Source organism: Cyanistes caeruleus, chromosome 2, assembly GCF_971803275.1.
Source record: "Cyanistes caeruleus chromosome 2, bCyaCae1.hap1.1, whole genome shotgun sequence".
In the NCBI taxonomy this organism is placed as follows: Eukaryota; Metazoa; Chordata; class Aves; order Passeriformes; family Paridae; genus Cyanistes; species Cyanistes caeruleus.
In genome coordinates, this window is record NC_141702.1 from 29065034 (window position 1) to 29089158 (window position 24125).

At 36.7% G+C, this 24125-nt stretch overlaps 1 protein-coding gene across 1 annotated transcript in view; it reads left to right on the top strand.

Annotated features, from left to right (window-relative positions):
• Positions 1–24125, top strand: part of COL19A1 (collagen type XIX alpha 1 chain) — a 181560-nt gene that overhangs the window by 104787 nt on the left and 52648 nt on the right. Inside the window, exons 15-17 of the mRNA XM_023922405.2 lie at positions 649–696; positions 14354–14407; positions 22420–22473. Coding sequence (XP_023778173.2) covers positions 649–696; positions 14354–14407; positions 22420–22473 — 156 coding nt within the window. The remainder of the gene's footprint in view (positions 1–648; positions 697–14353; positions 14408–22419; positions 22474–24125) is intronic.

A 24125-nucleotide genomic window follows, 5' to 3' on the forward strand; every position in this document is an offset into this window, starting at 1 on the left:
TGATCTGTGACTGAAAAAGGCAGATCCTCACACTGAGTTCGGAAGGAAGACTCACAATTCAAGGATGTATTCAAAACACTCAAAGCTCCAGTGCCTGTTCAGGAGAGAGAGAGAGAAAAGAGGCACTAAAGTGTTTTCAAAAGCCGAGACAGATATGCAGAGGAAGCAGCACAGGGCTGGTTCTTAGGATCCAGTGAGCATAAGGCCTTCTGCTATATTTAGTTCCCTTCCCCTGCCTTCCCCTCCCCCTTCAGTGCCTATATTTGAATTTGAGTTGCAGAGTAAGTTGTCTTTCATTTAAAACAACTGTTTTTGTCATTTTTTATGGCATCCTAACTTAACAAGATAAACCACTTTTCAATGAATATTGTAGTTAAATATTACTATGCTTAATTAGTGCTGACTTACCTCTTCTTTTCCAATGGATACGGCCTTTATATGATGGAATGTGATAAATAATTATTGTTTGTGATTTTTCTTGCATCTTAATATAACATTGAAGGAATTCTTAGGAATAGCCAATTCTTCTTATTAGAAATAAATGCCTTGTCTTTCCATCTGGATCTCTGGTCTAGCCATACTTCTATAGAAAAATAGAGGATGGAAATAGCTCTGAATGTTATAATTGTTTAATGTTTGTATTTTCAGGGTTTGCTGGAGGGTCCCCAAGGTCCACCTGGCAAAGAAGGTCAAAGGGTGAGTAAACTTGCTGAACAACTGGTGAGTGTGCTAACAGCTTGATGTGCAACTTCTGCCTAAGCACCAATAAAAAATGGTAAGGTAGCAGCTGAGTATGAAGCATGCTGACAACAAACTGAGCCTTGACACTTGAGGTTTCTTTTCAGTTGAAGGAGATTTAACAATTTCAACCATCTAAAGTGTTTTGATGACTGGCAGCACAGATGTATTGTGTTTTGTGCAGTGTGTTCCTGCTGTAATTTTAACTGAAATAGTATTAAAACTTGTTTTTCCTTTTTTAACAGAAGTGAACTATGCCTTACGACATCTAAGATATAAAGATATGAATTTAGGGTCATTTTCTAAAATATTAACAGAAACCAGTACTACTGTACTGACCCAGGTCTTTAATGCCATTATGCAAGTGTCAGTGCCTAACATACATGTACAATGGATATGATACGGTAAAGGGGGCTAGAGGGACAGAATATGCCAAATGCATATAAAACTTTTGTTATTTAGAATTTTAATATAATTAAATAATTGAGTCTGACTGGTTTCTCCATGTTCTGTTTTTATTTTCCCTGACTTACTGAATTTGATAATTCATTAGAACAGATAACAAATATTCATGATTGTGGTATCACAAGAATTAATTCAGTGTTGTAAATATATAATCTAGTATGTTCCTAAAAGTTCGGGAAGATATTAAGACTCAGGCATTTTAGTATTTTTATAAATAAAGTGTGTGCCCTGTTTGCAGTTTTGAAGTTGAGTCTCAATAATTCATGGTTTATTTAGGCATTTTGATACTCAATATCTCAGTTGAAATATCTGAAGTAAAAAGATTTAGTTTTTCTCATCATTGATCCTAGTAAACTACAGGGAGTTTTTAAAGGCTAATTTAACGATTCCAATAACAGTAATAAAACTAACAGAAGACTAGCTCTTGAACAAAATGAGTTATGATGTGTTGGCCCCAAAGCTATGCTTTATATTGGTTTTTAAGTTTTAAAAAGAGTACTAAATTCCATTTAAGCTGAACATGAAGATGTGAAAGCTGAATTTATTTATGTTTCTCACTAAGGATTGAGAACCTGTTCAGAAAAAGCCAGTGTAGTAATGGAGAATTAAAAGCTGTGTGATGAGTATGTTATTAAAGCACATTTACTAGCATATCAATGTCCTTATTAAGGATTTTATAATTACCATGGCTATTACAGTTAGGCAATTAAATATATAGGATACTGTGAGAAGATACTTGTATCCCCTTTTAGCATATTTTAGAGTTGTTCTGTGGAGTATTAAATCTGCAAAAAGACAGATTCTCCTTTAGGAACAGTTAAAAACTTTCTCATGTTTTAGAAACTTCACTTGTGGAACTTCTTCATTTTTTTTGTGCAAAAATTCAGTTAACACACTGTATTATATTTAATGGTAGATAAATGGGCTTGGAAATACTTTAATTTTTTTCCAGTTTGCAGTAGTAATTAGTGGGTTGGTACTTCCATTGTGGATATTTTCTTACTCACACATAAAAATGAGCTGCTGTCACACTCCAGCCTCTATAAGAATGGGAGCTCTGATGGTTTTGTAATCTCGCCATGCACACAGCTGCCTTGAGCCAAACGATGGGAACAGCAGACTGGAGCCTCAGCATCTGTCTTTATCTTTCTACCACTGAAATGCTCACAACAATACTCCTTCTGCTGACCACTCCCGCCCAAGCATTAACAGCATTGTTGGCAGTCTTAATTCAACTCCCATGTGCTTTTGCATTTCCAATACATTTAATTACACAATAGCATACCAGTTGTAACAAGATCTCTGCTCTGTTTAATGACAAACAGGACAGTGCACATCTAATGGCTATTAAATGCTCCTTTTTATTCAATTATAAATGTCATGTTCCTCTGTTCCTCCTTCAGCAGATCCTCCAAATCTTTCACATTATATGAAGTTATTGCTTTCCTCGTGGTCTGTCTTTTGAAGATTAAAACATATTATTGAGTGTGTAACTAGCTAATAAAATTTTTTCCAACATATTATTCAGACCTAAAAGCGATACTCTGTCCATTATGAAGACTGGAACTGTAACACATTAGGGGAAAAAAAGCCTCTCCAGAAACACCAGAAAATATCTGTTCAAATAGGATGCCACACTTTGAGAACATGAACTTTTATTTTAAATTGCTACTGATACAGCACTTGCTATATTCAAAATTTAAATTCCCACCTACTTCTTGAGCATTTATAAGTGTTCAACACCTTTAAAAATTGGTCTTAGATTGATAAGGAGTTGAGAGGGCAATCATATAGTATGTAACTAAGATAATAGACCTAGGAAAACACATTGAATCAAGGAACTGAGGAGAATTAACAGTGGTAATGGTGATATTAAAGAAACATATAAAAGGCTCAAGTTAGAGCTAGTAGTGACAGGTAAATGGCAATAGAAAATGAGTAGAAAAGCAAGGAAAACAGTGTGCGTTTTCATTTTCATAGTATTTTAAGTGAGGTTTTATTATATCAACTCAGATCAGGGTTCAATATTAGAACTACTAAGGAATACCAAACATGCCTTGTCCTAGAGTGGCCTCCCATATCCCCATAATCAGTAAAGATGGAACTCAGAAAATTGTACCCTTACTGAGACGAATAAGTCTGAGTAGTATTTCTTTCACCTCACAGGAATAATCTGCACAAAAAGTTACATCATAAAAATATATATAATAATTATTATAGAAATAGAATAAATGTTATTATTATAATAAATATAAAAGCAACTGAACTGTAGTTTTTGAGTTCAAAGTTATGTCAACCATAAAATGCTTATTGACATATACCTCAAATTGTCTTAGAAATGCAAATTTGCATCATTACTTAATTAGATTAAGTCAATAGTTTAATTATGTCAAGTGTAAAGGGGGATCAATACATTTTTTCAGATAAGATTGTAACAGCTTTTTTTCTGATAGATGCACTGTAGACAGAGTTACTGGTGTCATTTGTGCCCATGCATGATTATTAAAATACTGAATATGTCACTGTATGTGCCTTTGATATATTATACTGTATATATAATATAGTAATATAGTATATTACTACTGTATGGTCATAATGGGTTGTCATCTTACTCCCACATCGAAGATCAGTTTTGGTTGTTACTTGTTTAAATGATGGTCAGCAATGGAAACTGACAACAGAAATATATGAAATATCTTCTATCTTAGTTGGTCTCCCTGGATGCTTTCCAGATATCTGAAAAAATTAAAAGGCTTGCAGAAAGCAGAACACTAGAGTGATATGATTACAAAAATTTAGTGTGGGAAGATCATTCAGAAGGAGAGAGATGAAGCCCTGAAAATTCTTTGACTAGTTTTGTGCAGCATTAAAGGACCCTGTATCAGGATGCCCAGGTTCTATTTTTTGGCTTTATTTAACAGAAAATTGCAAATTTGCAAAAAATTTCAAATAATGAAGTCATTGAGAAAAATTAGTGTGATGATAAGTATAAATTGGATTAATAATCATATTACTTCTCTCACACTACTCTAGTAGCAAAATGCATAAAGATTTCTTTTCTGAATAAACAAATGGATTAATAGTCTAGCATTTATAAAGAGTATTGGTTGTGTCTCTAAGAGTAGATTCATGACTTCCCATTCTTTCCTCACTTATTGTGACACCTTTCCCTCTCATCTCCTTTATTATCTCTTCTCTTTGTGGATGTGGCTGGTTTATGCAGGAGAGCAAACTTCATGAACAGTGGGTACAAATAATGATCTTCAGACTTATATATCTTGTTTCCTTTGCACAATACTTAGGAGGAACAGAGTTTTAAGATCAAGTGAAGGCATCTGTTTTCAGTTTTGCATGGTTTACTACCATGCTTCATCTACACAAATGAAACTTCACAGAATTTTCAGTATCTCTACAAAAAAACTCACAAGATATTTAATAATTCATGATATGTTGTTCATCCTTAATTAGACTGACTCTGAAGGCAAAAGTAATCGTCATGGCAGAAGACATCATAACCTGGTTATATCACAACCTGGCCACATTCAAAGAGTGCACAGTGAACTTATTTCTGATTGTTCAGTCAACCTGAGACTTATACAATGCTCATTTAAAGGGTTGTCATAATGTCATCAGTGAATTTAGTTAAACTTTGTGTGAGTATGTTGTGCCCTTGTGTTTCTCCTTTTGCCAAGATACTCACTCGCCATTCACCACTCACTTTTGTTGTTTTTCTGTGGGCTCAAGGAGTCTTCAAATGTTTGCTCTTCTTTAAAAAGTCTAGTGTTTCTTTTTGCTCTACAAGTAGTGACTTCATGTAATATTTTTTAGGGTTTTTGATCCTTAATGATTTGTGTTAGACATGAGACCTTACTCAACAGGAGCTTTGGGTTTTAGTTCTGGTCACTGAAAGAAATGGGCCAGTAGAAACAGCTACTCATTCCTTTTCCCTCATTCCTGCATGAGAAATACTAGACTACTCTGTGGGCAGGCACTATGTTCAAACATAATTTTTTCAGTGCCCATCATGTTGTCTTCAGGCATGTTACTGCTGCAGCAACTTGATACTATTGTACAACTGCTCAGAATGACATCAGGGGCTTCAGAAGGTAATTACACATTACTCAAAAAAGTCCCTGGTCCAATATTACCAACCCACAAGCAATAGTGAGATTGGGTACTAACCTAGCATTACATGGAATTTAAACCACAGTGGACTCCTGCGCCATCTTCCTGGATTCCTGGATTATGCAGAACTATTTTTCCCAGTAATCCTGTACATTCTAGGTAAGCTAATCTTTTGCAGAAGTACAGTTTCCACTTCAAAGAACATCAAGAACAGACTCTTTGCAAGTCTCCTTGAATTCTTTCTTCCAGTGTTTCTTGTCAATCACACATTTCAAGATATGTGTTTTATTTTACACTGGGTCTATAGCTAATCCTCCATTAGCCCCCAGCAAATGGGTATCTTAATGTCTTCTTTGTATTGAAGGGGTATTTAGAGGTTTTTCTCTATAATCAAATCACCATTCCATTAATTTCTGAAAAAAATCAAGTAGGGGCTTTCAGCTCCCATGCAAATAATTTTCTGAAGTCTTAAAATAATTCTGCCGTGTTGCTGTGTACCTATAGTTTACAGGCTGCACGGAGCTTTCCAGACTCTGCCTTTACTATGTTAAATTCGATATTTATATTTCAAAAAAAAATTCCAAATGTTTTTTTAAAGTAATGCTTCATTTCAGTTGGATATCCTTGTAGCAGGAATTTTCCCTAAACTTGGTCCTTTTTTAATAAATATTATTTTTTTCTGAAAATGATTCAATTTTTAAAATATAATACTTCAGTGAATTCCAAAAATTTTCTTAAGGCAAAGGATCAAGGCAAGCTTATTAGACAAGGACAAGGCAAGCTATACTGTGAAATCTAGACAGGGTGATTTTGCATTCTCAGCTGGCCTCTAGAAGAGCCAGGCCTGGCATGCAGCTGAAATACACAGCAATTTGTGCAGCGGCTTCTGCTTCTTTCCAATCCTCTCAATGCCTTCTTGAGCTCCCAGGCACTTTGTGTGAGATTTGGGCACTTTTGGGAAGGTTCTGAGGACACTGAGGATGCCTGTTGCTTCCAGGTGAGGTGAAGGTAAGGGCAGCTCTGGCAGCTCCTGACAAACTCTGCCAGCTGTCCCTGAACAGTGGGTGCCACAGCAGCGAGGTCAGGCTCCTCCTGGCCTGTGCCAGGATGAGCACTCTGTAGGAGTTTGTGCAGCCCTGGCAGAAGGAGCCAGTAGAGGCAGCAGGTGGCACAGCAATTCATGCAGGAGGGCACAAAGGGGCCAGCAAACCTTCTCTGTCCAGCATGCACATAACTCAGAGATGGTGGTCACAAGGCACAGGACCCAAGAGCTACTGAAGGAGCACTGACAACTGTTTGCTGTCAGACTTTTGCACCCAGATGGAGGACACAGCTGTCTAAGTCCATAGGGCCTCACACATTACAATCCTCTCTTGATTATTTTGAATGGTCATGGTGACTGGGAGAGACTCATGAAGACTGGAAAAGATAAATATCACTTCTGTCTTCACAAAGGAAGGTGCAGGGAACTACAGGCCAATAGGCCTCAGCTCAATTGCTGGCAGTGGGAAAGAGGAAATCTTGGAAACCATTTCCAAACACATGGAGGACAAGAAGATGATTGGGATAGTCTGCATGGATTTATGAAAGAACGATTTTGCTTGACCAAATACACTGCTTTCTACTATGTGACTAGCTAGGTGGATGAGAGGTGAGCAGTGGATGCCAACCTCAGCTTTAGCAAAGCCTTTGACATTATCTCCCATTATCTTCGTAGACAAGCTGACAAAGTACAGGCTAGATGGGTGGATGGTAAGATGGATTAAAAACCATCTGAAAAACAAGAAATTTTTCATTAGTGGCACAGTGTCCATTTGGAGACAAGTCATGAGTCATCCTGGGGTTGCTGCTGGAGCCAGTACAGTCCAGTGTCCTCATTAACAGCCTGGACAATGGGGCAGAATGCAGTAGAGAACTGGGGCAGAAGAAATCACATGAAGTTCAACATCAGCAAATGCAAAATTCAGCATCTAGGGAGGAATAACCTCAGGTATGAGCATACATTGGAAGCAAACTATCTGGAGGAAAGCTTTGTGTAGAACTGTTTGGACAATAAGCAGACCATGAGCCAGCAGCTCATCCTTGTGGCACAAAACAGGCCACAATATCCTGGCCTGCATTTGAAAGAGCACTGCCAGCAGGTCAGGGGAGATATCCTTCCCCTTTGCTCAGCACAGCTGAGACCACCTCAGGAAAGATACAGACTTCCTCAGGGGCATCAAAGTGCAGCTGGAGAAGCTTCTGTGAAAGGAGAGTCTGAGAGCTGGGCCTCTTCAGCCAGGAGAAGGCCCAGTGGGAATCTAATCAGTGTGTAAATATCTGATGTGAGTGTATAGAGAAGAGGGAGACACATTCTCCTCAGTAGTAGCTGGTGACAGGACAAGAGGCAATGGGTATGAAATTTTTTTAAAAAAAAAAACAAAAATAAACAAACAAAAAAGTCCCAAAGAAACCAAAACAAATACTGATTCAGGTTGCCCAGAGAGGCTGTGGAGCCTCCATCTGTGGGGATATTCAAAAGCTGAGTAGACACAGTCCTGGACAATTGATCCTGCATGAGGACAGGGATTATACTAAGTGATCTCTAGTATAGTATAGATCTTATACTAGTTTCCTCCAACCCAGACAATTCTGTGTTTTTTATTTGACTAGCTCTTATTCTCAACATGGCTGCCAAAAATTTCATTCTTATGGATTAATAAAAAAAAAAATAAATTAAGTCTTTTATATGTATTTAAACAGATTATTTCTCCATCATGGTGGTTTCCCTGGTTCCAATGGTGAATTGGGTTCAAGCATTTAAAAATCTTTCTACAATACCACAGCCATATCCTTGACTCTATATTCCTTGGGATGTTGCAGGTGTCCTAAAGTAAATATTTTTGGAAGAACTTCCTTATTTCCAATAGTTGTGTTTAAAATACCAAATACTTCACTTAAGAGGAAGTTATTTTAGCACTATCTTAATAATAAATTAAACACCTCATAAAACTGAGAATCTGTTGTCATATCTAGTATTTCAACATTGATTTCACTAAAATTACATGTTTGGAGGAACCCTGTGGAATTGCAATATTTGCCTTACGTTAATAATCAGTTTACTCTCTGAGATTACAAGTTTTTCTAATCAAGCATGAATAAAATTAGTTTGACAGAGTGGAAAATCTTCATAAATAAATGGATGGAGAGCTGTTAGATTTTCTTAACATAATTATTTAGAGTGGCAACAAACTTAATTTAAATTCAGATTGCATTTATCTGATTTGTAGAACTTAAATATTTCTTTGACATAATTTGTTTTCTAGTTCAGTGAGTTAATGTTGTACTTGAACAATTATAAAACAAACCTTACAGAACAATGATAATGTCATCACAGGTCAGCCTCCTGGCACAATGCAAAACATTTTCTTCACAGCTAAATCTCTGGAGTTTTGGAATCTCTTTTAATCTTCTCATTCCTTCTTGACTTTGATGTAAGTTGTTTTTAAACATTCAAAGCTCCAATCTGATTTCATCTTTAAGTTAGAGTTCTGTATGTTCCTTCACTTCAACATTTAACAGTCCAAAAATGCTTAATGTAAAATAGTTTTTCTCTCAGAATGTCTCTACCTTGAAGTACATATCCAGTAAATTAGGATACAGCTTAAAAAATATTTCTTTCTCCCAGTTTGGCATTTAAAAATAAAAATGACGAGGTTGTAATTTAGGATACTAAAGGCAGATACACCAATTAGAAAAATTCTGGGTTTTCTCTTCTTAATTTCCATTGTAGAAATTAAAATCTAACTTTTAATGGAATTGCAGAAATGGTTTAACTTTCAAGAGGCTCATTTGGAATTTCAGACTCTCTTCCAAATACTCTAAATACTAATATTTCTTTTAGTGTCTTTTAGCCAAAGGTACGGGAACATGAGAGAATAAGAAATTATATCTCAAAATTAAGGTATAAACTATCTAAATACAGTTGAAAATATTTCTTTGATTTTGAAACAAAATTGAGCTATTATGGATACACTTGAAAAATTGTGTTGGATTTTGTCTAGCGATTTGTTGGCAAAAGAGGTCATGGCATTCAATTTCTTGGCATTGCTATGCCTGTTTTAGGACCTTTTTTTGTTTGTTAAATTAATTTCAATTTTATCTAGTCTGGCTAGGCATTCCCTTTGAGCATTTTATTAATATCACAATGAAAAAACTAGAGATTTTGTAAATCATTCCTAAAATTATTTTGGGGACCCAAGATTGAGTGCAGGAATGCTTCTGCATTAGTGAGGAGCTCCCTACTGACTTTTCTCCCAAAGCAGGGGATTAGGTGTGCTCTATTCTTCTGTGAGCCGTGTTTCTGTGAAAGGTTTTAGTGGGGTATGATGAGCAGACTTGCACTTGATTTCTGCAAATGGCTTAATTTCTTGACTTCTGGCCTTATTTTCTGTGATTTTGTTCAGGTTTAACATCTAATAATACAGAGGTTAATTTGTAATATACTGGTTACCATAATATGTCCTCAAGGCCAAAGTTAATAGGACGGAAGAAGGGATTGCACATTCAAATCCTAACACTGTATTACTGAAGTTAACGAGGTTTCATTGTCTGCAACTTAGATTTTCAATTTAGGGGAGAGAATATCCCAACTCTTGCTGTAATCTGAGTTAGTGTAGGCACTGGAACTTGTCTGGCTGCCTGGTGACAGCTTTGGGCATCTGGAGGAACAGTTTTTAACTGCCCAGAGCTCCACCCGTTTGGCTGTGTTTAGGTCCCCAAGGTGTTGACTGGCATCTGTGGGTTGGGCACCATGAGACAGGGGTCTCTAACTCCCCACCCACCTCCTGTTTTGGTAATATCTGTGCCTTTTTAAGTCACTTGGTTTTTAGGATTAAGCAAGAGAATCATAGTTTAGTTTGGCAAACAAATTACATAAACCTCATTAATTTTGCTTAACAACTATAATAGTCAAGACTTTAAAGCCCAGATTTTTACTTTCTCTGGAACTAGTTCTTGTTTTGAAATGTGATGATGTGTTTCAAGAACCACTAATTATCACTTTCCCTTGAAAATTCACATGGGTTTATTCTAAGAACTTTTGCCTTCATATTCGAGCATAGAGTCTTTAAATTATTAATTCCATAAATCATGTAATGTTCCTACATAACTGCTTGATTTTATCCTTAAATAATCCACAGCTTATTTTTGAACACTAGGATTAGAGATCTTACTCTAAACTTTAGAGAGATATGAATATATGGATATGGCATGATACAGCAGGGAGTTACAATACAGATTTTGAATTCTTGGGCTGTGTGCTGGACCTGCAGCAGCACCCAGGGGCAGCAGTCAGAACCAGAGCACAAAGCCTATGGAGGGATGGCCAGAGCCTCTCTTCTGAACAGCTTTCCATCTCATGTCAGGCAAAGCTCATCAAGTCATTTCAATTCACAGAAGGGACGAAGGAAGAGAGGAATAAAGAATGCAGCTGACCACATACTTCTGCTAGGCACTCAGCTGGGTTTCCTGAAGCACATAATCTCTCATTTACTTTATTTTTGGTATTTTTACTTTTTTTGCCCCTAACCAAGCAGTTGTGATTTGAATGATTTGTCATTTGAATGATCTAGCTGAAGCCTGTCCTTAGGGAAAGAGGAAAGTAGCCTGCTGTACAAATTAGTTGAGGGCTGGCATTTCAGGAGTCAAGGGGACAGCATAAAATATCAGTAACATTTAGAAAACTTCTGATCACATTGATTGGCAGCAAAAATATAAGCACTAAAGGGAATAACCAGCAACAGTTTTGGTCTTCCTCAGGTATTCCAAGTAGCATTAGACAACTTGTTGACACCACATATCGTTTTTAAGAGAATGTAGGTGGTATTGAATTTTTTATTTAGTTAAAGGAATAATTTGATGCCTAGGACATTTATTTATATTTTGAGTGGTTTTATAACCTCAATATTTGCTCCATGATCTAAGCTAAATAAAGGTAACAGGCATCCTGTGTGGGCTGTCAGCCCAGTGCACAGCAGAGTGGCACTAAATACGGCTCTCATGGGGCTACCAAGACCCAGTGCTGAGCAGGAGCTCGGTACTGTGGCTCTCTGCTAAGCCCACTCTATAAATAAGAGAGGGCACTGAGATGTTTTTCACTTCTTTCTTGCCAGAAGGATGACTCAAAAACAAAATGTAAATATTTAGTCATGATCTGGCTCATGGTCTGCTCAAGGCAACATCATAATGGGCTTGTCAAAAACATTCTTCTAATTGTTTTAATTACCCTAAACAAAAATATGAACTTTTTTTTTTTTTTTCTTACACTGTTACTATAGTATATATTTTATTTTTTCCCCTGCTGGTGCTGACAAGTCATAGAGAAGCAGGAGTGCTGACAAGTAGGTGGAGCTTTGGGTATTCCTAACACTGAAGGAATACCCAAAGCAAATACATTCTCTGTATCTGAAAGGCATTGCTGAAAGGTAGTGGCCTTTCATACATTTCTGTACTAAATTTAAAATACCAAACAGTTTATGAAGGTGCTCGGAGGCAAAAAAAGAACTTTTATTACTCTATAAAAAGCTTATGCCTCATACTGATCTGTGTGGTTGTTTTACATGCAACATTGCATAATTGCTAATAATACAATGATGATTAAAAAGTGGGACAAATGTTTCTTCCGTGTTTCATTGGGTATGTGTTCTAGTAATTAATAAATGACAATACATTTTTTATAGCTGTTTTTTATTTTTTCAGAAAGTTCAAGTTTTGTCTTTGTTATGTCATAAATCACATTTTAGTTCATCTTGTAAACAGAGATAAAATTGCCTTCCCAACATATTCCATGTTTTCCTGTGTAATTAACACCTCGTTCACAGTTGTGTCTGCCAGTCAAAGCCCTGTCTTCTTCATCCTGACACTTCCTTGATACTTTGTTTACACTGCTGTGACTTTAAGTGTCATCCTCAGGATACTTTAAATAAGTTCAAACAGGAAAAGGAAGGTGCTTCAAGAAGTCAACACTGTAGACCATTATAACTCAGAGGGACTATTTTAAAAGTATGGAGCAATATATCTTTGTTTATTACATTATTACCTCTCAGTCTGTTTTTTTCTACTCTCTAAGGGAAGTTTACTGTTTCTTTTTCTTTTAAAAGAAAAGTCAGGAAATATCAGTTTCCACCTGTAGAGCAGAGTAGAGATGAGTCCAAAAGTATAGGTGTAGCTAGCTGCAGCCCCCTTTGCTTGTGCACGTGTGCCTTTCCTGGTGCTGTGCCCTGTCAGGCTTGCTCAGTGCACTTCATCAATCAGCTGACCACAGTCAAACCCTGGTCCCCCTTATCCCAGCTGAGATCCCAGCTCCAGCTGGTCCTGGGGCTGCAGGGACAGTGTTACCAGCACAGCAGCAGTAGGGGCCACTAGAGCCTGGAGCCCAGTCTAGGCACATAGTCCTGTATTTTGGTTCTGAAAACTTACCCTTAGCTGGCCCAGTTAGAGCCCTGCATGTGCAAGTACTGGTGGGATTAAACAGCTCAGCACATAATATATGTCTCAGCTAGTTAAGACCCAGGAATTTGGCACTCCAAATATGCTGAGGTGGTTTTGTTTCACGCTGCCCTTAAAACACGCTGACTGACTGAGGACAGTCATGAATCCGTGGTGGCAGTGTACAAGATGTGTGGCACAACCCAATGGCTGGAACACATCCACAAAGTTTCCGTTCTGTTTCTTCTCCAGCTTGAAGGCCTTGAGATACCCTCAAGGAGAGATACTCTCCTGATACATCCTGAGATACTCTGTTAGGAGTCCCTGGCTTCTAGGCAAGAGGTTGCTCTGGAGAGCTGCAAGGTGTGAGGGAGAGAGATTTTCCACCCTTGCTGTCCTCCCCTTAGCATAGATCAAGATTAATGAAAAGCAGAGCATGAGAGCGTTTTCCTACAGATCAGTGCTCTTACCTGGAAATAGCAAAAATGGATTTCATTTTCTATTCCTAGAATACTTCTGCAGTCTATGTGACACTGTTATTTAATAAACTACAGAAGCAGGCTTAGAAGTAGAGAGCACAGCTTACAGAAATATTCCTATGTGTTAATTGTGAGCTGTCAGCCAGAATTTTCATTTTTTCGCTTTTTAAGCCAAGACTTCAACAGGACACCCCCCCCCTTAATGCTTTAACATTAATTTACATTTGCCATATGCAAGGGAAAAGTTTACTCTTAATGGATATAATATTTTTTTCCTTTGCCCTTTGTACCTAGATATTAGTTATCAGCTGTGTTTATAAAAAATGTGTATCAGATTTCAGCTTGACAATAAAGATGTTAATTCCTGTAAATTACTTCAATTTTTATATTGATCTTCCTAAAAAAAGAAAAAACATATGTGAAAACAGTTGCTCGTACAAACTCTGTACTAAAAAATTATAATAGTTACATATGCATGTGTTTTTAGAAACTGAGTTGAAAGTCTCCCTTAAGTAGACTTCTATGGGCTTTACATTTTAATGCAAATGATTTTGCATGCGCATTATATATACACAGATGGTAGTAATTTCACAAAGAAGGTGAATTGTTTTTGCAAATAAATCTTTGGCTTTTGTGCTCATTATCACATCACAGAGAAGAAGGGTATGTGTGTTTGTTAACTGGAGTATACTGCACATGTGTCAGTGTGCAAGTCAGACTGCTGCAGCACAGTTTAACATCCCAAGCTCCAGTGTATTCATACAAATATAATTTCTTTACACCTCATCAAGATACTTTGTTAATAATAATAAACCTCTTAAGGTGCACTCATATTTGAGACAAAGCTTTAAAATGTGACATTGTTACCGGGATGGGGATAAAAATATAGTTTGTTAAAACTATGAAAAGCAATCCTAGAACTACTCAGTATTGCAGTGACTGATAAAGAGTACTCATTTTGAATGGGTTTTTATTTTTTTTTTTTTTTTGCTAAAATGTAAGACAATAAATCTTTTCTTAAAATTCTTATTCTAAATCAGTTCTTAACCTATAAATGTCTATTGTAATTTTTTTTCCAGGGGAGACGAGGCAAACCAGGCCTCCCAGGAAAACCAGGGCCACCAGGACCTCCTGTGAGTAGCTAACTAGGGGAATGGGAAATTTTCACTCTGTCCTCAGACATTATTAACTCTTTTTTAGCAGGTTACTGGATCATAGTTGAAAATAATTGATCTGTGTATCTGCTGTATCAAACATCTACTACTGGTAGCCTTTTGTTGCAGCAAAAATTAAAGGACTGGATCCACAAGTAGGAGGGACTACACAGGAGGGAAAGAACAAAATGGAAACTTCAGCAGAGGAAGCAGAAATTGACATTTCAAAGAAAGACTGGTCATGTATGCTAGCTGTGAATACTGTGCTTTAATTCCTTTAGCAAAATGCGTGATGCTCTGTAGAAGAAGGGATAATTTCTGTCTCAGAGGGGTAATTTGAAAGATGAAGGACTGTGTGAAGCATGTGCCAACTGTCTGAATGATGGGGAGGATTATACCCAGCACTGGAATGAGCACTCAGCTGTAGTTCAGATGAGTTGACTGAAGAATTAAAAAGATTAAGAAATACATGACTTTATGAAAGGATTTGTAATATGAAGAACTAAAGGGTTTAGCTCAGATCTAAGAGGTTTGGGATTTTTTTTTCCTTCTCTATTTTTTTAAAATATAAAGGATTTAAAATTGAAGTCAGGCATGAATGTATATTAGTCTTCAATGAAAGCAGCCTTTTTTTGGTAGAGGAAGACTCAGTCATATTTGTAAAACTCTCTGTATATTGTATTGTAAAAATGCAATTATGTGCAAATACAAAACAGCTATTTGTGGATTAAGTAAACATCTGCTACTTTACATTCCTAATATAAAACAAAAAAAAATATAATCCCTTCTTTTGTTTACCTGGCTATTGATAAAGGCTAGTGTTTTATGCATCTGAATATTTGATTCATATGCTTCAACTTGGTCTTATATGTAGAGAAGAGAATAATGCACTGCTGCATGGGATACAATTAATAAAATTAAACAGATGTCATCTACCCTCATCGAAACCAAAAACTGCATAGATTTCATAAATAATTTTTTCCTGAAAAATGTGTTCAGAAAGAGGCATTTATGATTGAATTCATTTATCCTGCATAAAACCAAAAAGTCCCTCCCTTTCACTCTTTTCCCCTGCACAGTCATATTGAAGCCTTGCTTGTTTGAGTCGTTTGCACAGTCCTAATGCTAAAATGGTATTGCAGATTGCAGGAGAGCAAACAGGAAAGGAGTGATCCATAATCTTTCTAATACAAGTGCCAAATATAACCTTTAAAGGATAAAAAAGCAAACCATAGCAGAGGTCACTGTTAGACCTAATCTACTTAGCTTTTTGTGAGCTAGTGAAAAGCTGTTTCTGTGTTACAGATTTCTGCCATCCTAGATTTGCTGGCAGGTCAGGCTTGTGAAGATGTATGATCCTTGACAGATATACCAGAAATCTTGAGTGGAAGCTAAATTGTGCTTCTATTACTGACACGTATCTCAGATTTTCTTACAGCAAGTGGAAAGATCAACTTTGTCAGCATGGCAACGTCACTGCAAGGAACTCTGTATTGGGTTCTGTAGCCTAGTACTACATACAGAAAAGCATTCCTTAAACAGCCATGGCTTAAATATTGGTTTAAAGTATTTGTTTCTGCTATAATAACTCTCCTGATGCACTTCTCTCTTTGGATACAGCTATACCACCATCTTGTGTTCCTCCTCCAAGCCAGAACAGAACACAGAGGAAAGGCATACTCTAAAAGCAGTAATGCCTGCTAACATGCATTGGCAGGATCCCCATATTTCAAGTGCCACAGCTTGTATGCACCAAAAAAAAAATCTTTAGCAGGATCCATCATTCTCCCTCTCTTTTCCAAGGCTCAAACCATATTCAGTTTTGCTGTGCTTCCAGTTACCCTTCTCAGTTACCTGCAGATTGGTTGCTCCATAAGCTGGGCATACACTGGGTACAAAGTGGTTAAAAGATTGACTGAATATGTAAAAATTAGATTCTCCAGTATAAAAAAGTTTGGGTTTTGGCTGATGTTTAAAAAAAATATGAAATTTTTTTTGAGAAAAAGGAGATTCAGTCATTTATTGTTAGGGTAGCTACAGCATGCAGTCTTGTTGTAATGCAGTTAGGAAAAAAGGTATGACCCAAAAAATGTACCCCCAAAAATGTAGACTTGTAAGTTCTTTCCCTTATCTTGTTCTCCCCACTTCCCCTTATTGGTTGTGTAAATCTCCCACACCTCCTTCCCCTGTCCTGAAAAAGGAGTGCTTATCAATACCTCTTCCTCTTTCCCTCCTGCAACTTCATCCCAGAAGATCCAAAGAAATAAAGCTGCGACTGCCATCTCAGCAAAGGGAAAGAGCCTCATTTTTAGCATCTCCTTTGGAAGCTAATCTACCTCCCCTGCCTCCCTGGCCGCTGCGGGATGGACAGAGATGACACAGAGGCAGGGGACATAGTAATAATAGCACAGTCTGTGTTTGAAATTAATGAATTTACCTAATTTATTTATCAGTTTATGCCATGATGTATTTAATTTAGAAATTAGAACAGTCAAGTGCTCAGTACTGACAATAAAGAAAACAAAAAGAAAACACAAGGACTGTGAGAAGGAAATACAATACTTAGGGCATTTATTATAAAGGGCAGTCCTAATAACAATGTGTGCACATAGGGATTTGTAGGGAAAAGACTGGGGTAAAATCAAAGAAAACTGGAAAGTTACAAAAATTTCAGTCAGCATACATGCTGTGCTTTCATGTGACAGGAATGTAAAAGCACCTGCTAGCAGTCAAAAATCTACTTGTCGTGTGGCAGCATTTAAAATTTTTCTAACCTTCTCTCAATATCTCATCTTTTTTCTTTTTTTTCCTAACGTAATTTCTGGGGATTTTTTTTTCAGTAAAATTAATGCTTGGTGTGAGTTTCTAGTCCCTTAACATCATCTGCATAGCTTTGGTTAAAAACCTGTATCACTGTCAGAGACATAGATTGATTGGCATCTGGTAATGAAGCTACTCAGTTAAAGTGAAACAAGCAAGTTAAAGTGGGATTTTCTATGAAATTTCTTCCAGATATCCTTTATTTTGTGTCATTTTTTCCTTATTCTTTCTTTTATATTATTTTTTTCTCTTTGAAGCAAATCCTGTGCTCACAAAAGGCAAGGAGACAATGAGGATTTTTATTGATCAGCTATTTTTGTAAACCTATGGAACACATTCCTCCTTTGATTATTTGTTTAAAGCCTATTACACATTATAGACTCTTAAAGTGTTCTTTGATTCCCTTCTGGTTCAGAATTCGTGGTATGCATCCTTGCTGTCTGATGTTGTTTTTGAGTACTGTTCTGTTATTTCAGTGCAGGAGAGCCGAGATGTGTGTTCGCACCTGTCTCAATCCAGCGGGCAGTAGCAATTTGTGCTGAATACAGAATCCAAGTAGAGCAGCAGCTCCCTCTAGTGCTTTTTTGACCCTTTCTCCACTTCTAAAGCACCTGGATAGCGGTGAAAAGCTTCTGTTAAACACACTATTCACTTTGCTCTCACAAGCATTCTGAAAATTGTGATTGTAAAATCAATATCTCTGTACCCTTCAAATGTATTTTATGTATTTCCCTACTTCCATTTTCTTCTAAAGTCTTCTGAGAGACTGCTCTCAAATGCTGCAACCCTGCTCAGCATGGCTTTTCACTGAAATTGAAATGCTGATTTTATGAAACAATAAGAATTACTATGATAATAGGATGCTATGAGGTTGTAAGAACAGCATTTTGATCAGACTGCAGAACTGAGCTGATTGCTTTCTTCTGCCATTTCTGCTAACTAAAAGTCTGTAGGATTCAGCAATACAGACGGGGTCCCCAGCAGACCACAGCTTGTTTTGCATTATGTATAATGCATTGACTTTCGAGATTCCACACCTTTTTATTTTAAAAGCAAATCAAAAGATCACAGAATGAGTAAAACTGGAAGGGATCTCTGTGGGTCATCTGATACAACCTTCCTGCTCAAGCAGGGACATCTGAAAGCACAGGATTGTGACCAGATTATTCTTGAGTCATCTTCCAACATCATTCTTCCAGCAAAGAAGACTCTACCACCTCTCTGGGCAGTCTATTTTGCCATGCTGTCACACACACTGTATGAAATGTATCTGACCTTGGTATCCTTGACCTAAGGATCTACAGGCCCAATTCTGCACTCTTCACTTAGGCAAAGCACTTTCATGGTCTTGCATTGTAGAATTACTCTCTGCTTCATTTGGTGTAGTGTTCTGTTAAGAGGAGATAATTTATTTTTCAGTTTCTTCTACTTGGAGAATAGCTGCCTGGTGTCTGTCACTGTGGAGGTTGGGGGTTTATTTATTATTTATTTATTTTTACCTTGAAATTAATCAGCAGGTATACCTATTTACATAGATGGGCTAGAGAACAAAAAAAAAAAGTTTTACTTATTTCTCCATTGAGGGTTAACTTTATCTTTCCTGACCTAATTTTCTCTGTCTCTACTGGAACTGTTATGACTGGAGGAATTCCATTTCTCAGTAGCTCCCATTTTAGTGATTTAGCTTGTTTTTAAAATCGACAGTGCTAAACCAGAGTTGTGCTACAGATTTACACCAATATAACAAAAAAAATATTAAAAAATCTTTGAGGTGAGTCTGACTTTTGCCCAGTTGTTCTTTAGTAGAAGTGAAATGTTATCAGCACTGGTGGTTTGTAAAGGTAAGAGACATGAGGACTGCCTGTTCTGGCCAAACTCAGTCTTGTCTAAACTACCTGTGGCAGAGGTGGGAAAGAAAATTAGGGTGTGCTAAATCACAGGCTACTAAACTGCAATCACAATTTTTCATTCTCTTAAACTGATACATCCACAGCTAAGCTGTTGTTTTCAACCATTAGATGTAATTGATTAATTTCACAATTACTATGGCTTTTGAAGGTCATCCTTCAGTTTATCATTTACCTTTGCAAGAGGCTGAACTTCATCTTTTTTATCTTCTCAAGTATTTTTGCTTGGAAGATGAGCTTTTTGTCACTCCCTAAAGTTTTAAATTAAAATCGGGTTTCATTTTTGTCTGCATTTCATGTGATGCAATAGAGGAGTTCACTTGAACTTCTTCATTTAATTACATACACTTTTGCTCTTGTGATTCAATACATATGTCAGTGCCCCCAAACTAGTTATCTTAAGTAGCCAGCACTTCACCTTGGAAATTTCATTTCCTCTGCCTCAGGAAATACTGTCATTCCTCTAACAATATTTTGGAAGTGAGTGAATGTTATCGCTTAATTACAATAAAGAAAAAATCAAAGCAATGATAAGTGAAAATTGTCAGTAGCATTTCTGGTTTTCCTGGACTTCCAGCTGCTTCTTAGAAGAATATTGGAAATACTTACAGTATAGTGTGGGAATGGCTGGCAAAGGTTGGTCATATTGCTTGTTTCTATGCATTAAGTTTTTTTATCCATATCAAAATGTAATTTATTTCTTGTGTCCTACTGTGGCAGACATCACGTTTTCATCATTCTTTCCATTTGCTCTTTGGGATAGTTATACAATATTGCACATCTGCCCTGGTGAGTTTCATGATGTGCATTAAAATAAACAGAAAAGCAGTGTCTTGTTTTAATTGGCAGGTCCCAAAGTGAAATACAGGGACAAATTAACTGTATTGAGTCACTTGCAGGCTGTGTTCTCTAAAATTGCCTATATTTGAGGTGCAACCAGTGCAATTTACTTGTTACCCATTTTATGTGTGGACTGTGAGATTGGGTAGACTTTTTCAACAGTTTAATCTTACAGAAATGCAGATGAACTATAAAAGTTAAGGGAGGAAAATACATTGTAAACCTGAGTAATTTCACAGTTTGGAGCTATTTCCCTTTAAGCACCTGCGTTTCTATTCCTGCCTTGTCTGTAGAAATAACATCTGAAACCTGTTTGCCATTTTGGGAAACAATCAGGACACGTTTTCAGTTCTTTTCTTATTCATAGAATTCTACTCTCTGTGTGCTTCACTTCTCTCAATTACACAATTTGATATTAGAAAAAAAAGGAAACCCTGCTCAAGTAAGGTTCAAAGTGGCAGATGTTCAAAATTCCCATTCAAAAGCTAGAAACTGCTGGTACAATAATTCTTCAACTGTTGTTAATTTCATTGCTTCTCCTCTTTCAAACCCATGCTGCTGTTTTTGTCTTTTTTATCTGCAGATACTTCAGATTATCTTGTGCAACTATATTAGTGTAGTGAAGCTGTGGAAGAAAAGAGACTATCATTTAGGCAAAAAAGTCTTAAATAAAAATATTTTCTGTTATTGTACACTTATTTACTAGTTTTTATTATAGAAAAAAATTATGGAAATATAAAATTATTTAATTTATGTCAATTTTTGGAAAATGGAAACACTAAACTGGTAGTGCAAAGGCTGTAGTGTAGCCAAGAATTCAACCCAAATTCCTAAAGTTCTCCTTGACTGTCTTAGTCATGAGACATTCCAGGGATTCTTAAGGATATGTTTGTTTTTCAAAACTGTGCCAATGTACTTTTCATCCTGTCAAAAATTATTTATTTATGTACAAATAATATCTGAGGGTTTGGGGTTGATGGCAGATACAGCATTAAGTTCTTCCTGGGTGGTGTTGCTGCAGCAGTTTCAGTTGTGGAAAAACAGTAAAAGAAGTGTGGTACATGACATCAAATGCAGAGGGAGAGTAAGCTCTTATTATTGGTTCCTTGCAAGTTTTCAGAATTCTCCAGGAATTCTGGATTCAGGGATTCAAGACAGCAGGTTTACGTTGTTGACATTGAGATGTCTAGGCAGTGTCATCATACTTCAGTCCCAGTTCTGGATTGCCAGCTTTATTGCTGATATCAGAGTAAAAATTCTGCCATTAACTTCAGAAATCAGAGTGGAGTGAGATCTTAGTGAAAACATCATGACTATATTGATCTTATTTTTAACATAAATTTGAAGTGAGAATTCACTTTGAAATAGCATCAATGTACTTTTGTCTCTTCCAGTGTAGGAAGAGAGGGAGTGAAACACCTGAGATGTTTCATCATTGTGGCTTCCAAATTTTCCTAGTATCCACATTAAGAGAAAAGCTGCAGAGGGTAAATTGAAATTATAAAAAGCCACAGAGGAGAGTTGCTCTTGTGCCCTTGTCTGTGTTATATCCAGGTCAATCAGGCTAAGAGATTTACTTGAATATATTGTAATCGTATTGATACAGTCAAACGTTTCTTAAAGCCACCTTTAGTGGTTGTTGTTTATATTACATTATGTGAGAGCTTCAACTCAGAGTAACTACACTAATTTGTAAATTTGAATGAGTCATAGTTCATAAGTTCTTGACTGTATTTTCTGAGTTCTGCTCCATCTGCCAAAATTAAAAATCTCATTGAGGGCATGATTTTTGGCAGAATATGCCTAAAAATAGGGGGATTTAATGTCCAAAAATGTTTTTTCCCAAGCACATTTTTCAGTGTTTCTGTCCTAAATGTTAGTTTGATCAAGAAGTTCCTTTTTTGGTCTTGAATTTCTTGATGAAGTATGTGTGTTTAAGTAAAAACTTGCAATGCTAGTAAAACTAGGAAGTTAATATTCTGGAGAATTCTGTCTTTTCTCAGTTTCATTTCCTGTACTCCCAGGTTAAAAACCTATCTGTTTACTCACACTAGGAGCTTCTTCTGCATCAAAACTTGTACTTTGAGTTAGTGGAAAGAGTTTTAAAATGCTGAAGAACAAGAATGTTGTTCATATCAGAAGGGACATGTATTAAAATTGATATGGATTTCATTTCTGCCTTCTCTGACTGGCAAATTCACTTGAAAATAATTTGCTGGTTTTCAAAATTCAGAGATTTAAAAACTGACTTTCTTCTTTCTCTGAGCCAGCAAAAAAGAAATAATGAAGTTACAGAAGATAAATTACTGTGCACAAAAATAAAAACCAAAAATCTTTTCCATCCCCATTGCTCTTTAAATACAGATATGCAAACATAAAATTAGTTAAATTAAAATGACCTTCTGATAATTTTTTTCCATATAGGGTCCTTCCGGACTAAAAGGAATACTGGATTCATTGAACAAGCATTATAATGAGGTATGGAGATTTGATTTGGTGTCTCTGTGGCTTTATGACTAAGCAATATTTAAGGTAGAAATGACTACAGTTTTGATCCCTGTGAACCACATTCCAAATTAATTCAAAAGGTAATTTCTTTCCTGCCCCCTTTCTGCATTTCCTTCCAAGTTTCAGTCCACACTCCAGTCACATACTTGCTGTGTCATCTATCTTGCTGCCATGTGTCTTGCCTCCCATCCATCTTCTACTTACTTGTTTTTGACTGGCAAAACTCAAAAAGAAGATGTATGGACCACCTAGCTGTTAGTGTGAAGCACCAACTCCCCATTTCTAAACCTAATTGCTTTAAAGGGTAGTTGACATTTCTCTCTTGACCAAGTCTGTTATGATCCTAACAGTAAAATAGAAAGACAAGGAGGCATAATCTTGAAAAGATCAGCCAGCAGTCCATGAGAATTGTCCTTAGGTTTGTATTATGGGCTAATAAAAATACTGTGTCAATTATAAAACCACCTGCAGCTAAAAGAACTTAAAAAAAAAAAAAAATTAAATTGCATAGGACTGTATTCAACTTGACAGAGCTTTTACATTCTTGCTGCAGGTATTTCAAGTAATTTAAACTGTGGTACTGTCTGCCACTGTATGAGAATAGAGAAGTTTGCTTAATTGATTTGGGAGAATGTAACCTCTGTGGTCAGAAAACTATTTCATTCAAAGATTCATGATGCACTATTACAGCATCATTTCCCCAGTACAGTGGTTAATGTGTGTATCACAAGTTACATCACGCAGGTCAAGCCTGGAGGGAATTAATTTCTCTTAGTATTAGAATGCATGAACTATAAGGAGGATGTGCATTCAGGGTATTTTTCATATATAATATTCCCAGATGAGTGCTAAAAGCTTTCCTTGAAGAGGCATTCTGGAATTAAATTCATGTCCAACATACCTTTCCATCTGCTTTTGTCACCAAAGTGATTTCACTGATATTAATTCTGATATTTAACCCATTCCAAATCAGTATATCACCTTAGAAGCATGTATTAGGAATTAAGCATAGAGAATTTTTATGCCTAGAGACTTAGTTTCTCTATTTGCTCTCCAGTTTCATATATATATGTGTTGAAGTTTTATATATTTTGGTTCTCATGTATGGATGCTAACTATGAAACAGAGAGCACAGTGCCTGTGGAATAGCAGGCCACATATCTTTCTCAGTCTCACCTGAGAAAGTGGCCTGGGAAATCATGGGGAGGAATTAAAACAATCCTCAGAGACAGAAAACAGCCTTGCAGGTGCTGTTTGTCTGTTCCTTGTTTTCTTGCAGGAGAAGGTTGAGGGGTGGTGAGCCCCACTGACCAATGATGGTGATGTGTTAATTTACTAACCAATAAGAGTTTTACTTTTCTGTACTTTCATGTATCAGTCTATAAAAAAGATCTGAGGTAATAAACCGGGAGAAATTCTCCCATTCGACTCCCAAGAGAGTCTGTGTCATTCTTCTTACCGTTCCCAATAGAGTGACACTCATGTTTGGTTTCCTTACCAGCTTCTTTTTCCTGCCAAAGGGCTTTCACTGATGCCAGCACTTTTTCCCTCTATTGATACCATATTTATTGTAACTCATTCCCCACCTCTGCCTTACCAATCTCTTTTATCCTGATAGTCCT